The 15,328-nt window shown below is 48.4% G+C and overlaps 1 protein-coding gene across 3 annotated transcripts in view; it reads left to right on the forward strand.

Moving 5' to 3' along the window:
• Positions 1 to 15,328, forward strand: part of MGLL (monoglyceride lipase) — a 401,877-nt gene that overhangs the window by 371,555 nt on the left and 14,994 nt on the right. For all 3 annotated transcript variants that reach the window (XM_075995941.1, XM_075995940.1, XM_075995939.1), the window contains 3 exons: positions 3,039 to 3,145; positions 13,222 to 13,358; positions 15,059 to 15,169. In XM_075995941.1, coding sequence (XP_075852056.1) covers positions 3,039 to 3,145; positions 13,222 to 13,358; positions 15,059 to 15,169 — 355 coding nt within the window. The remainder of the gene's footprint in view (positions 1 to 3,038; positions 3,146 to 13,221; positions 13,359 to 15,058; positions 15,170 to 15,328) is intronic.

Consider the following 15,328-nt stretch of genomic DNA (forward strand, 5'->3'; position numbering starts at 1 on the left):
GGAGGGAGGCTGAGGCAGGAGGATCGCTGGAGGCCAGGCGGTGGAGGCTGCTGTGAGCGAGGCTGACGCCACGGCGCTCACTCTAGCCTGGGCAACAAAGTGAGACTCTGTCTCAAAAAAAAATAAAAATAAAAATAAAAAAAATAAAATAAGAAAATAAAGGGAAAAGTGGGTTTTTGGCGGCGAGGGGAGGCCGTCTGGGTTTTGCGCTCTGAGAGGCTCAGCGGGTGGCGCTGGCTTTGCCGGGAGCCGCCCCACCCCCTCCCCGGGGCAGGCAGCCAGCCGGGCCATCTGGTCCTGGCCTCCTCCCCCCGCGGTCCGGGAGCGCCGGCTGCACCCGCTACGCGAGTTCCAGGAAAAGCGATCCCAGCCCGCCGCGTTTTTTTTTTTTTTTCCGTTTTTTTTTTGCAGCCCCGTTTTTTTTTTTGCAGCCCCGTTTTTTTTTTGCAGCCTCGTTTTTTTTTTCAGCCTCGTTTTTGCAGCCTCATTTTCACAGCCCCGTTTTTTTTTCTTTTTTTCTTGCAGCCCCGTTTTTTTTTGGCAGCCTCGTTTTTTTTTGGCAGCCTCGTTTTTTTTTTTTTGCAGCCTCCTTTTTGCAGCCTCATTTTCGCAGCCCCGTTTTTTTTCCTTTTTTTTTTGCAGCCCCGTTTTTTTTTTTGCAGCCTCGTTTTATTTTTGCAGCCTCGTTTTATTTTTGCAGCCTCGTTTTTTTTTGCAGCCTCGTTTTTGCAGCCTCATTTTTTGCAGCCTCGTTTTTGCAGCCTCGTTTTTTTTTTTTGCAGCCTCATTTTTGCAGCCTCATTTTTTTTTTTGCAGCCTCGTCGGTCTCCTGTTTTGCAGCCTCGTTTCTGCAGCCTCGATTTTGCAGCCTCGTTTTTGCATCCTCGTTTTTGCAGCCTCGTTTCTGGAGGCTGGTTTTTACAGCTTCGTTTTTTTTTTTTTTGCAGCCTCATTTTTCCAGCCTCGTTTTTGCAGCCTCGTTTTTTGCAGCCTCATTTTTACAGCCTCCTTTTTTCAGCCTCGTTTTTCCAGCCTCCTTTTTGCAGCCTCCTTTTTGCAGCAGCCTGAGATCAAGTCATTCAATGTCGCCTTGATCTGCTGGGGGGTGCAGGAAGAAGAGAGAGTCAGGGCCGGGGAGGGGTGGCTCCCGCCTGTTGTCCCAGCACTCTGGGAGGCCGAGGAGGGAGGATCGCTGGAGGTCAGGAGTTGGAGGCCAGCCTGAGCAAGAGCGAGACCCCGTCTCTACTAATAAATAGAAATTAATTAGACAACTACAAATATAGACAAAAAATGAGCCAGGCGTGGTGGCGCATGCCTGTAGTCCCAGCTACTCAGGAGGGAGGCCGAGGCAGGAGGATCACTCGAGGTCAGGAGTTGGAGGCCAGCCTAGGCAAGAGCGAGACCCCGTCTCTATTACAAAAAAAAAAAAAAATAGAAAGAAATTGGCTGGACAACTAAAAATATATAGAAAAAAAAACGAGCCGGGCGTGGAGGCGCATGCCTGTCGTCCCAGCTACTCGGGAGGGAGGCCGAGGCAGGAGGCTCGCTGGAGGCCAGGAGTTGGAGGGTGCTGTGAGCGAGGCTGACGCCACGGCGCTCACTCTGGCCCGGTCGGCAGAGCGAGACTCTGTCTCAAAAATAAAAGGGCCGGACGGGCGCTTTGCCCGGGAGCTCCCGGGGCCAGGCGGGACTTGGACTCCGTTTTGCGAGGCTCAGCGTGTCGGCAACAAAGCGCCTTTGTTGTCATGTGAGGTCCCCGTGCCCGTCCGGGGCAGCTGCTGTGGCCTGGGCTGTTCTTTTTTTCCCTTTCGAGACAGAGTCTCGCTCTGTCGCCCGGGCTGGAGTGAGCGCCGTGGCGTCAGCCTCGCTCACAGCGGCCTCCGACTCCTGGCCTCCAGCGAGCCTCCCGCCTCGGCCTCCCTCCCGAGTAGCTGGGACTGCAGGCACGCGCCACCACGCCCGGCTCGTTTTTTTTCTATTTTTTTTTTTTTTAGTAGAGACGGGGTCTCGCTCTTGAGCTCAGGCTGGCCTCTAACTCCTGGGCTCGAGCGAGCCTCCAGCCTCGGCCTCCCTCCCGAGGAGCTGGGACTACAGGCATGCGCCACCACACCCGGCTCATTTTTTTCTATATATATTTTTAGTTTTTCACCTAATTTCTTTCTATTTATGATAGAGACGGGGTCTCGCTCTTGCTCAGGCTGACTTTGAACTCCTGGCCTCCAGCGAGCCTCCTGCCTCGGCCTCCCTCCCGAGTAGCTGGGACGACAGGCACGCGCCACCACGCCCGGCTCGTTTTTTTCTATATATTTTTAGTTGTCTAATTAATTTCTTTCTATTTATTAGTAGAGACGGGGTCTCGCTCTTGGGCTCAGGCCGGCCTCCAACTCCTGACCTCAAGCGATCCTCCCTTCTCGGCCTCCCAGAGTGCTGGGATGACAGGCGTGAGCCTCCACGCCTGGCTAATTTTTTTCTCTATACATTTTTAGTCGTCCAGCTCATTTCTTTCTATTTTTTTTTAGTAGAGACGGGGTCTCGCTCTTGCTCAGGCTGGCCTCCAACTCCTGACCTCCATAGCAATCCTCCTGCCTCAGCCTCCCTCCCGAGTAGCTGGGACCGCCAGGCCCGGCTCATTTTTTCTCTATACATTTTTAGTTGTCCAGCTCATTTCTTTTCTATTTTTTTAGCAGAGACGGGGTCTCGCTCTTGCTCAGGTTGGCCTCCAACTCCTGACCTCAATTGAACGATCCTCCCTTCTCGGCCTCCCAGAGTGCTGGGATGACAGGCGTGAGCCTCCACGCCTGGCTAATTTTTTTCTCTTTACATTTTTAGTTGTCCAGCTCATTTCTTTTCTATTTTTTTTTTTTTTTAGCAGAGACAGGGGTCTGGCTCTTGGGCTCAGGCCGGCCTCCAACTCCCGACCTCGACCGGGCGATCCTCCCTCCTCGGCCTCCCTCCCGGATTAGCCGACAGGCCTGAGCCTCCCCGGCGCCGGGCCCAGGCTGGGCCTCCCTAACCGGCCTCTCTTCCTGTCCCTCCAGGGCCCTGATGTTCGTGTCCCACGGCGCCGGGGAGCACTGCGGCCGCTACCGAGAGCTGGCACAGATGCTGGCCGGGCTGGACCTGCTGGTCTTTGCCCACGACCACGGTGAGTGTCCCCCCCGGTCCCAGCCCTGTCCCCCTGCGGCGGTCCCCCTCCCCCTCCTCCTGGTTTTGCGTTTTTTTTTCCCATTTTCCACGGGCGTTTCCCCGAGAACCGACCGTCCCCCCAAAACGAGCCCTGGCGCCCACCCCGCTGCCCAAGGGGACAAAGTATGTAGCAGAAAAGCGTACGTGTAAATATGTAAAAGTGTACGTGTAAATATGTAAAAGTGTACGTGTAAATATGTAAAATAGGCCGGGCGCTGTGGCTCACGCCTGTAATCCTAGCTCTTGGGAGGCCGAGGCGGGCGGATTGCTCGAGGTCAGGAGTTCAAAACCAGCCTGAGCAAGAGCGAGACCCCATCTCTACTATAAATAGAAAGAAATTAATTGGCCAACTGATATATATATATATAAAATTAGCCGGGTATGGTGGTGCATGCCTGTAGTCCCAGCTACTCGGGAGGCTGAGACAGGAGGATCACTCGAGCCCAGGAGTTTGAGGTTGCTGTGAGCTAGGCTGACGCCACGGCACTCACTCTAGCCTAGGCAACAAAGTGAGACTCTGTCTCAAAAAAAAAAAAAAATATATATATATATATAAAATAAAAGTGTACATATAAATATATATAAGTATACGTATAAATATATAAAAGAAAAAAGTATACATATAAATACATAAAAGAAAATTATATAAATATATAAAAGTATATGTATAAATATATAAAAGAAAAAAGTATACATGTAAATATATAAAAGAAAAGTATATGTATAAATATATAAAAGAAAAAAGTATACGTATGAATATATAAAAGAAAAGTATCTATATAAATATATAAAAGAAAAGTATATAAATATATAAAAGTATACGTATAAATATATAAAAGAAAAGTATACGTATAAATATATAAAAGAAAAGTATATATAAATATATAAAAGAAAAGTATATATAAATATATAAAAGAAAAGTATATAAATATATAAAAGTATATGTATAAATACATAAAAGAAGAGTATACATATAAATATATAAAAGAATCGTATACGTATAAATATATAAAAGAAAAGTATATAAATATATAAAAGAAAAGTATATAAATATATAAAAGTATACGTATACATATATAAAAGAAAAGTATACGTATAAATATATAAAAGAAAAAATATAAATATATATATATAAAGAAAAAAGTAAATTAATCTTAAAGAATAAAACATAAAATAAATTAAAAAATAAAATGAATATTAAATAATATTAAAATGATATTAAAGAATTTAAATAACATTAAATAATATTAGAAATGATAAGTAAAACGGAACCAGCCCCTTAGCAGGTGGACGTCCGAGCATTCGCGACGTCAAAGCCCGGCCCCCTGGCAACCGGCCCTGGCAACGGTTGCCATGGTTACCGCGGCCGCAAGAGCCCAGCACGGCAACAGCGTGCGTGCGTGTGTGTGTGTGTGTGTGTGTGTGTGTGTGTGGTCTTGAGCCGTCAAAGCCTGACCCCCGGCAACCGGCCCTAGCAACGGTCGCCATGGTTACCGCGGCCGCAAGAGCCCAGCACGGCAACGCATGCATGTGCATGTGTGGTCTTGAGCCGTCAAAGCCCGGACCCCCGGCAACCGGCCCTGGCAACGGTCGCCCCTGTCCTGAGAGCTCTGGGGCTAAAATTTTTTTTTAAATTTAAAAAATGCCACTGTCCCCTGAAAATGAGCCCTCCCGGGGGGGGGTCTGATGGGGAAACTGAGGCTTAGAGAGGTGCAACCTGTTAGCTCAGGGTCCCAGAGCTGATAGAACGGCACAAGCGGGGGGATTCGAACCCGGATCGGTGATTTTGGGGGAAAATAAAATAGGAGGCCGCCCCCTCTCCCGTCTGGTTTTTCGGGGAAACACGGCATGTCAAAAAAATAAAATAAAATAAAAATAAGATGTGTGCGGTTAAGGACCCCGGGACGGGTGTGACTTCTGCCCCGGCGTGGGACCCGGGTTCTCCCGGGGACGTCTCGAGGGCTCCGAGGTCCAGCTCCAGCTTAGACCCCGGTTGGATCACGGGAGGTCGCCGAGCATCACAGTTGTTGCAGTGTCCCCGGGCCGCGTTGGGCACGAGACAACACGGGACACAGGAAAATACACACACGCACACACATGCACGCACAGATAGACGCATGCATGGGCGTTTACACAGGCACGCAGGCATGTACATGCACATACATGCGTATGTACAAATGCATGGGCACGTGCATGGAGACACACAAATATATGCACATGCATGTACACATGCATGTAGACATACAAATATATGCACATACACATGCATGTAGACATACAAATATATGCACATACACATGCATGTAGACACACAAATATATGCACGTGCATATACACATGCATGTAGACACACAAATATATGCACGTGCATATACACATGCATGTAGACATACAAATATATGCACATACACATGCATGTAGACATACAAATATATGCACATACACATGCATGTAGACACACAAATATATGCACATACACATGCATGTAGACACACAAATATATGCACATGCATATACACATGCATGTAGCCATACAAATATATGCACATACACATGCATGTAGACATACAAATATATGCACATGCACATGCATGTAGACATGCAAATATAGGCACATACACATGCATGTAGACACACAAACATATGCACATATGTATGCACATTCATACATGCACACAGGCATGTACATGCACACATATGCGTATATACAAATGCATATAGATGAGCACGTAGGCACACAAATATATGAACATGCACAGGCATGTTCATACATGCACAGGCATGCGTATACACAAATACATATACATGTGCACATAGGCACAAATATATGCACATGCATGTTCATACACACATGCACACATAGATGCGTGTACATTTATATACACACAGATAGACATGTGCAGGGACACATGTACATATGCACAAACACACGTGCACGTGCACATATATGCATACGCACATGCCTATACATACATGCACACATGTATGTACATTTACACGTACACAAATATACATATCTGTGTGCACATAGGCGTATACACTAATGCACACATGTGCACATAGGCCCACAGCCTCGGCCTCCCTCCCGAGTAGCTGGGACTACAGGCATGCGCCACCACGCCCGGCTCGTTTTTTTTCTATTTTTACTTGTTTGGCTGATTTTGTTTCTATTTTTAGTAGAGACGGGGTCTCGCTCTTGCTCGGGCTGGCCTCCAACTCCTGGCCTCGAGTGAGCCTCCCGCCTCGGCCTCCCTCCCGCGTAGCTGGGACTCCAGGCATGCGCCACCACGCCCGGCTCATTTTTTCTATATATATTTTAATTGTCCAATTAAATTAATTTCTTTCTATTTTTTTAGTAGAGACGGGGTCTCGCTCTCGCTCGGGCTGGCCTCCACCTCCTGCCCTCAACAGCGATCCTCCCTCCTCGGCCTCCCAGAGCACTGGGACGACAGGCGTGAGCCCCCGCCGAGCCCGGCCTGGGCTGCTCTTTCGTGCTTTTGCAAGTTGTGCCAGTGATGTTTATTTGTGAGACTTTTGCAGAAATAATATCTCAGGGCGATGTTCAGAGCATGCGCCGTGTGGAATGATCGATTTCAGCAATTCTTACATCGTATAAAACGCCTGAAATTAGGGAGGATTTTTTTCCTCTTGCATTGGCCTCTGTTAAAAAAAATTTATTATTATTTTCTTTCTTTTTTTTTTTTTTTTGCAATCATCATTATGTTCTAGAAAAACCCTGAAGGCAAAGAATGCACACCAGGCAACCAGAGTTCCAAGCATCTGTTTTGTGTCTGAACCTCAACCGCCGTTCTCATTCCAGATAAACAGATCTGTGCATTCAGCACATTCTTTTTCCTTATTTGTTTCGTCTGCCCGGGGCCCTTGCAAAAAAAACATTTTTTTTTTTAGAGACTTCTTTTTTTAGGCCGGGCGCGGAGGCTCACACCTGTCGTCCCAGCACCCTGGGAGGAGGCCGAGGAGGGAGGATCGAATGAGGTCAGGGGTTGGAGGCCAGCCTGAGCAAGAGCGAGACCCCGTCTCTGATAAAAAAAAAAAAATAGGAAGAAATTAATTGGCCAAGTAAAAATATAGAGAGAGAGAGAAAAAAAATGAGCCGGGCGTGGTGGCGCGTGCATGTAGTCCCAGCTACTTGGGAGGGAGGCCGAGGCGGGAGGATCGCTGGAGGTCGGGAGTTAGAGGCCAGGGTGAGCAAGAGCGAGACCCCGTCTCTACTATAAATAGAAAGAAATTAGTTGGACAAGTAAATATATATTGAAAAAATTAGCCGGGCGCAGTGGCTCACGCCTGTCGTCCCAGCACTCTGGGAGGCTGAGGCAGGAGGATTGCTCGAGGTCAGGAGTTGGAGGCCAGCCTGAGCAAGAGCGAGACCCCGTCTCTACTAAAAAAAATAGAAAGAAATTAGCCAAACAACTACAAATATATACAGAAAAAATGAGCCGGGCGTGGTGGTGCATGCCTGTAGCCCCAGCTCCTCCGGAGGGAGGCTGAGGCAGGAGGCTCGCTGGAGGCCAGGAGTCGGAGGCCGCTGTGAGCGAGGCTGATGCCACGGCACTCACTCTAGCCCGGGCGACAGAGCGAGACTCTGCCTCAAAAAATAAAATAAAATAAAATAAAATAAAATAAAATAAAATAAAATAAAATAAATAAAATAAGATAAAATAAAATAAATAAAATAATATAAATAAAATAAAATAAATAAAATGAAATAGAATAAATAAAATAAAGTAAAATAAATAAAATAAAATAAATTAAAATAAATACAATAAAATAAATAAAATGAAATAAAATAAATAAAGTAAAATAAATTAAATAAAATAAATAAAATAAAATAAATGAAATAAAATAAATAAAGTAAAATAAATTAAATTAAATTAATTAAAATAAATAAAATAAAATACAATAAATAAAATAAATAAAATGAAATAAAATAAATAAAATAAAGTAAAATAAATAAAATAAAATAAATAAAATGAAATAAAATAAATAAAATAAAGTAAAATAAATAAAATAAAATAAATTAAAATAAATAAAATACAATAAATAAAATACAATAAATAAAATAAATAAAATGAAATAAAATAAATAAAATACAATAAATAAAATAAAATAAATAAAATAAAATAAATTAAAATAAATAAAATACAATAAATAAAATAAAATAAATAAAATAAAATAAAATAAATGCATTGAACCAGATTAACCTTTAGCAAAAAAAAAAAAAAGAAAGAAAGAGGAAAAATAAATAAATAAAGGCCGCCAGGCGCATGTGGGCAAGACTAGGAAGTTTCGAGGAAATTTTTGTCTGTGGGCGACAGTTCCGTGTGATTCTCTTTCTTTCTTTCTTTCTTTTTTTTTTCTTTGCTGGCAGGATCCCACTGAGTCAGAACGGTATATTTAGGAAATTCAGGGGAGGGAGGAGGAAAAAAAAAAAATAATAATAATAAGCCCCAAACCCCATGCATCTCTGTGTGTTTTTCTTCCCTAGCTGTGACTCAGGCGCCGGCAGGCGGATCCCAAAATAGACCGGCCGGGAGCAAGTCCCAGTCCTGCCTGCTCGTGCCTGGAATGTTTGCAAAGTGTGTCAGCCCCTGTTCCTTGCCTGAGTAAATACGGGGATAAAAATAACCCATTAGCCGGGCGAGGTGGCGCCTGCCCGTCGTCCCAGCTACTCGGGAGGGAGGCCGAGGAGGGAGGATCGCTGGAGGCCGGGAGGTAGAGGCCAGGGTGAGCTAGAGCGAGACCCCCTGTCTCTACTAAAAATAGAAAATTAATCGCCTGATTAAAAAATATATAGAAAAAAATGTAGCCGGGCGTGGAGGCGCATGCCTGTCGTCCCAGCTACTCTGGAGGGAGGCCGAGGCGGGAGGATTGTTGGAGGCCAGGAGTCGGAGGCCAGCCTGGGCAAGAGCAAAAACCCGTCTCCACTAAAAGAAAAAATAGAAAGAAATGAGCTGGACAACTAAAAATATATAGAAAAAAAACGAGCCAGGCGTGGAGGCACACGCCTGTCGTCCCAGCTACTCAGGAGGGAGGCCGAGACAGGAGGATTGTTGGAGGTCAGGAGTCAGAGGCCAGCCTGAGCAAGAGCAAAACCCCGTCTCCACTAAAAGAAAAAATAGAAAGAAATGAGCTGGACAACTAAAAATATATAGAAAAAAAACGAGCCGGGCGTGGTGGCGCACGCCTGTCGTCCCAGCTACTCGGGAGGGAGGAGGCTGAGGCAGGAGGCTCGCTCGAGGCCAGGAGTCGGAGGCCAGCCTGAGCAAGAACGAGACCCCCGTCTCTACTGAAAATGAAAAGAAATTAGCTGGACAACTAAAAATATATAGGAAAAAACAAATTATCCGGGCGTGGAGGCGCATGCCTGTAGTCCCAGCTCCTCGGGAGGGAGGGAGGGAGGCCGAGGCAGGAGGCTCGCTGGAGGCCAGGAATCGGAGGCTGCCGCGAGCGAGGCCGACGCCACGGCGCTCACTCCAGCCCGGGCGACAGAGCCAGACTCTGCCTCAAAAAATATATATATATATATATCGGATACAATTTTTTTAAAAAATGCAGCAAAATTTAGGGTTCACAGATGTTGTTTGAAAAAGAATAAAAATAACCGAGTGGGTTTGGCCGTGAAGGCGTCAGGCCCGACTGGGACTGGGGTTGGGGGTGAGGGGGCAGGGGCAGGTCAGGAAGGGGAGGTCGAGTCACCTCCAAGACCCCAGGGCCACCCCCCAACCTCCTCCTCTTCCTCCTTTATTCCCGGGGAAACCCGCGACCTTGAGCCTCGACCACAGGCTTGGTGAGTTTGCCAACCCCGAATGCTGGGAGTTTTTACCCGGAGTGAGCTCATCTGTCCCTTTTTCCCTTTTTCCCTTTTTTTTTGTTCTTCTTTGAGACAGAGTCTGGCCCTGTCGCCCGGGCTGGAGCGAGCGCCGTGGCGTCAGCCTCGCTCACAGCAGCCTCCAACGCCTGGCCTCCAGCGAGCCTCCTGCCTCGGCCTCCCTCCCGAGTAGCTGGGACGACAGGCGTGCGCCACCACGCCCGGCTCGTTTTTTGTTTCATTTTTATCTGACTGCCTAATTTTTTCTATTTTTTAGTAGAGACGGGGTCTCGCTCTTGCTCAGGCTGGCCTCCACCTCCCGACCTCGAGCGATCCTCCCTCCTCGGCCTCCTCCCGAGTAGCTGGGACGACAGGCACGTGCCTCCACGCCCGGCTCGTTTTTTTTCCTATATATTTTTATTAGCCCAGCTCATTTCTTTCTATTTTTTTTTAAGTAGAGACGGGGTCTCGCTCTTGCTCAGGCTGGCCTCCAACTCCTGACCTCGAGCGATCCTCCCTCCTCGGCCTCCCAGAGTGCTAGGACAACAGGCGTGAGCCACTGCGCCCAGCTAATTTTTTCTATATATTTTTGAATATCCAGCTAATTTTTTTCTAATATTTTAGCAGAGACAGGGTCTCGCTCTTGCTCAGGCTGGCCTCCAACTCCTGACCTGGAGCGATCCTCCCACCTCGGCCTCCCTCCCGAGTAGCTGGGACTACATGCATGCGCCACCACGCCCGGCTCGTTTTTTTTCTATATATTTTTAGTTGGTCAATTCATTTCTATTTTTAGTAGAGACGGGGTCTCGCTCTTGCTCAGGCTGGCCTCCAACTCCTGACCTGGAGCGATCCTCCCTCCTCGGCCTCCCAGAGTGCCGGGACAACAGGCGTGAGCCTCCGCGCCCGGCCTCATCTCATCCTTTATCAAGGCGTGAGCCAACATTGAAACCTTTCCCCGTCCCGAGTCTCGGTGACGTGAGCAGAATGCCACTGCGACCGTTGTTCCCCTGGTCCCCCCGGGTGGCCGAGGCTGATGGGAAGTGAAACCCCTTGGGTCCGGGTTTTATCTTCTCCTTTTTTCTCTCTGCGGTTGGGCCAGGGACGGGACATCCCCCGTGGAACATGTGGCCCCGTGGTCGGGCCAGATTGTCCCCTGCCTGTCCCCACAGCTAGCGCCTGTCCAAGCCCACACGCTGCTGCTTTAAGATTTGGGGATTTTCAAAAACCACTGGGGAAAAACAAAAGAAAAAAAAAAACAAACAAAAAAAAACCCCACCGGCTCATGTCCTCCCACCCCCGTCCCTGGCGTGCTGGGTGGATTTCGAAAGAGAAATGTCACAGGCCTGTCATCCCAGCAACTCTGGGAGGAGGCCGAGGAGGGAGGATCGCTATTGAGGTCAGGAGTTGGAGGCCGGCCTGAGCAAGAGCCAGACCCCCCGTCTCTACTAAAAAAAAATAAGAAAAGAAATGAGCTGGACGACTAAAAATATATATAGGAAAAAAAAAAAAATGAGCCGGGCACGATGGCACATGCCTGTCGTCCCAGCTACTCGGGAGGGAGGCCGAGGCGGGAGGATCGGTCGAGGTCAAGAGTCTGAGGCCAGCCTGAGGAAGAGCGAGACCCCTGTCTCTACTAAAAATAGAAAGAAATTAATTGGACAACTAGAAATATCTAGAAAAAATTAGCCGGGTGCAAGGGCTCGTGCCTGTGATCCCAGCACTCTGGGAGGGCGAGGAGGGAGGATCGCTATTGAGGTCAGGAGTTCGAGGCCGGCCTGAGCAAGAGCGAGACCCCGTTTCTACTAAAAATAGAAAGAAATTAATTGGCCAACGAAAAATCATTATAGAAAAAATGAGCCGGGCGTGGTGGCGCGTGCCTGTCATCCCAGAAACTCTGGGAGGCCGAGGAGGGAGGATCGGTCAAGGTCAGGAGGTGGAGGCCAGCCTGAGCAAGAAGGAAACCCTCGTCTCTACTAAAAAAAAAAAAAACACAAAGAAATTAGCTGGACAACTAGCAACATATGTACAAAAAATTAGCTCACGGCTGTCACCCCAGCCTCAAAAACGAGTTCTCAGGGCAGGTGTTGTCGCTGCCGCTCGGCTCAGCCTCGATTTTCGTTTGGGCGGGAAAAGACACGTTTTTGCATGACGGGGGACGGACTCGAGCGCGTGTCTTTGGTGGGACAACCCATTCTGGAAAACACCGCCTGCCCTTCTCTTTGTTTCTACAGTGACCTGTGTCCTCTGGGGAGGGGACCCCAAGAAGGGGACAGAGAGGGACAAAAACGAGCGCCGAAAAGATCGGTGACAGAGTAAAAAAAAAAAAAACAACAAACTAAAACAACAACAAAAAAACCAAACAAGCAAAAACAACAACAAAAAAACAAACAAAAACAACAACCCAAATGAACAAAAACAACAAAAAACAAACAAAAACAACAAAAACAACAGAAAAACAAACAAAAACAACAAAAAACCAAACAAACAAAAACAACAAAAAACCAAACAAACAAAAACAACAAAAATTTAAACAAACAAAAACAAAAAACAAACAAACAAGCAAAAACAACAAAAAAACCAACCAAACAAAACAACAAAAAAACAAAAACAACAAAAAAACACAAACAAAACAACAAAAAAACAAACAAAAACAATAAAAACCAACAAACAAAAACAACAACAAAAAAACCAAACAAACAAAAACAACCAAAAAACAAATAAACAAACAAACAAAACACCCAGAGGGACAGACGGCGACCTATCCCGGTCTCTGCGTCCTTTCGAGAAGATCATTCGGTTCCGTTTTCTGGCTTGTTTTAGTCCGTGCACGGGGAAGAGGAGGAGGGAAGAGACGGAAAACTTTTCCCTCGACCTTGGGGTGTTGGGGGGTAGAAAAACCCTTAATAACCCCGCGGTGAGCACTGTGTCCAGGAGCCAGAAAAAAAAAAATCAAAAAACAAAACCCACACGAAACGCTCTGGGCCTCCCGCGAGAAAATGCTGTGTGACCTCCGGGAAGCGTCTCAACCACTCTGAGCCTGCATTTCCGGATCCGTTAAAAAACAACAACAACAATAACAAAAAAGCAGGAGGATTGAAAGAGCCGCGTGTCCGGGGTTGTGGGCGGGGAAGGGGACGGGGATGTGTCGCCCCGGTGGGTGACGGCCGCCCCCCTCTTGTCCCCTCTCCTCCCCCTTCCCTCCCCAGTCGGCCACGGCCAGAGCGGAGGGGACAGGATGGTGGTGTCCGACTTCCACGTCTTCGTCAGGGACGTCCTGCAACACGTGGACGCCGTGCAGAGGGACCACCCCGGGCTCCCCGTCTTCCTCCTGGGCCACTCCATGGTAAGCGGGGCGCGGAGGGCCCGGGTTCGAATCCGGCCTCGACTCCCACCCCGGGGGCCTCTGGGAATCCACCTTGACGATTACCCGTCTTCTCATTATTATTATTATTAAGTTGTTGTCGTATATTATTATGTTTGAGTCTCGCTCGGTCGCCCGGGCTGGAGCGAGCGCCGTGGCGCCAGCCTCGCTCACAGCAGCCTCGAGCGAGCCTCCTGCCTCGGCCTCCCTCCCGAGGAGCTGGGACGACAGGCATGCGCCTCCACGCCCGGCTCATTTTTTTTTTTTTCTATATATTTTTAGTTGTCCAGCTCATTCCTGCTTTTTTTAGTAGAGACGGGGTCTGGCTCTTGCTCAGGCTGGCCTCCAACTCCCGACCTCCAGTGATCCTCCTGCCTCAGCCTCCCTCCCGAGGAGCTGGGACGAGACAGGCATGCGCCACCACGCCCGGCTCGTTTTTTTTTTTTTATATATATTTTTAGTTGTTCAGCTCATTTCTTTCTTATTTTTTTTTTTAGTAGAGACGGGGTCTCGCTCTTGCTCAGGCTGGCCTCCAACTCCTGACCTCGAGCGATCCTCCCGCCTCGGCCTCCCTCCCGAGGAGCTGGGACGACAGGCCCGCGCCACCGCGCCCGGCCTGCTGGACTATATTGATTTTTTATCATTTGTACGCAGACTCACCAGGCCCTCTCAAAAGCAATTTTTTAGGGGGGTGGCGAGGCCAAGAAAAAGATGAGAGTTCAAGCCTCTAAAATTGAAATTTCTGGGGTTTTTATTGAACCATGAAAAAAGGGTAGCAACCTGCTATTAGGTTCAGCCGACCTTTCACCAAAAAAAAAACAAAGAAAAAAGGAAAAATCTTGGCTGGGCACGGAGGCTCACGCCTGTCATCCCAGCACTCTGGGAGGCCGAGGCGGGAGGATCGCTCGAGGTCAGGAGTTGGAGGCCGGCCTGAGCAAGAGCGAGACCCCGTCTCTACTAAAAAAATAGAAATGAGCTGGACAACTAAAAATATATAGAAAATATTAGCCGGGCATGGTGGCTCATGCTTGTCGTCCCAGTTACTCAGGGAGGCCGAGGCTGGAGGATCGCTCGAGGTCAGGAGTTGGAGGCCGGCCTGAGCAAGAGCGAGACCCCGTCTCTACTAAGAAAAAAAAAATATATAGAAAGAAATATACTGGACAACTAAAAATATATAGAAAAAAATGAGCCGGGCGCGGTGACTCACACCTGTAGTCCCAGTTACTCGGGAGGGAGGCCGAGGCTGGAGGATCACTGGAGGTCAGGAGTTCGAGGCCAGCCTGAGCAAGAGCGAGACCCCGTCTCTACTAAAAAAATAGAAAGAAATGAGCTGGACGACTAACAATATATAGAAGAAAAAAAAAAAAATGAGCCGGGCGTGGTGGCGCCTGCCTGTCCCGTCCCAGCTCCTCGGGATGGAGGCCGAGGCAGGAGGCTCGCTGGAGGCTGCCACTAGCGAGGCCGAGGCCACGTCACCGAGCGAGACTCCGCCTCAAACAAACAAAGGAACGACACAGCCGCAGACGGTTCTGTCCCTCCTGGGAGCCGGGGCCACTCGATTCTCAAGGCGGCCTCCTCGATTTGCTCGGCCTCTACCTCGATTTGCTTGGCCTCGACCTCGGTAGCCTCGGCCATCCGAGCTCGGAAACGAGCGTTTTTTTTTTTTTTTTCCCCTGTGGCAGGGAGGAGCGATCGCCATCCTCACCGCGGCCGAGAGGCCCGGCCTCTTCTCGGGGATGGTCCTCATCTCGCCCCTGGTCCTGGCCAGCCCGGAGTCGGCCACCACCTTCAAGGTAGGGGCGCCCGGGGCGCGGAGTCCGGGGAGGGAGGGGGAGAAACGGAGGCCGGGGACGAAGGCTGGGGGACCAATGTCACTCGTCGAGGCCACCGGGGTGGAGGCCAGAGAGAGAGAGAGAGAGAGAGAGACAGGGGCGACCTCCCGCGGGAGGGTC

Source organism: Microcebus murinus, chromosome 20, assembly GCF_040939455.1.
Source record: "Microcebus murinus isolate Inina chromosome 20, M.murinus_Inina_mat1.0, whole genome shotgun sequence".
NCBI classification, from domain to species: domain Eukaryota; kingdom Metazoa; phylum Chordata; class Mammalia; order Primates; family Cheirogaleidae; genus Microcebus; species Microcebus murinus.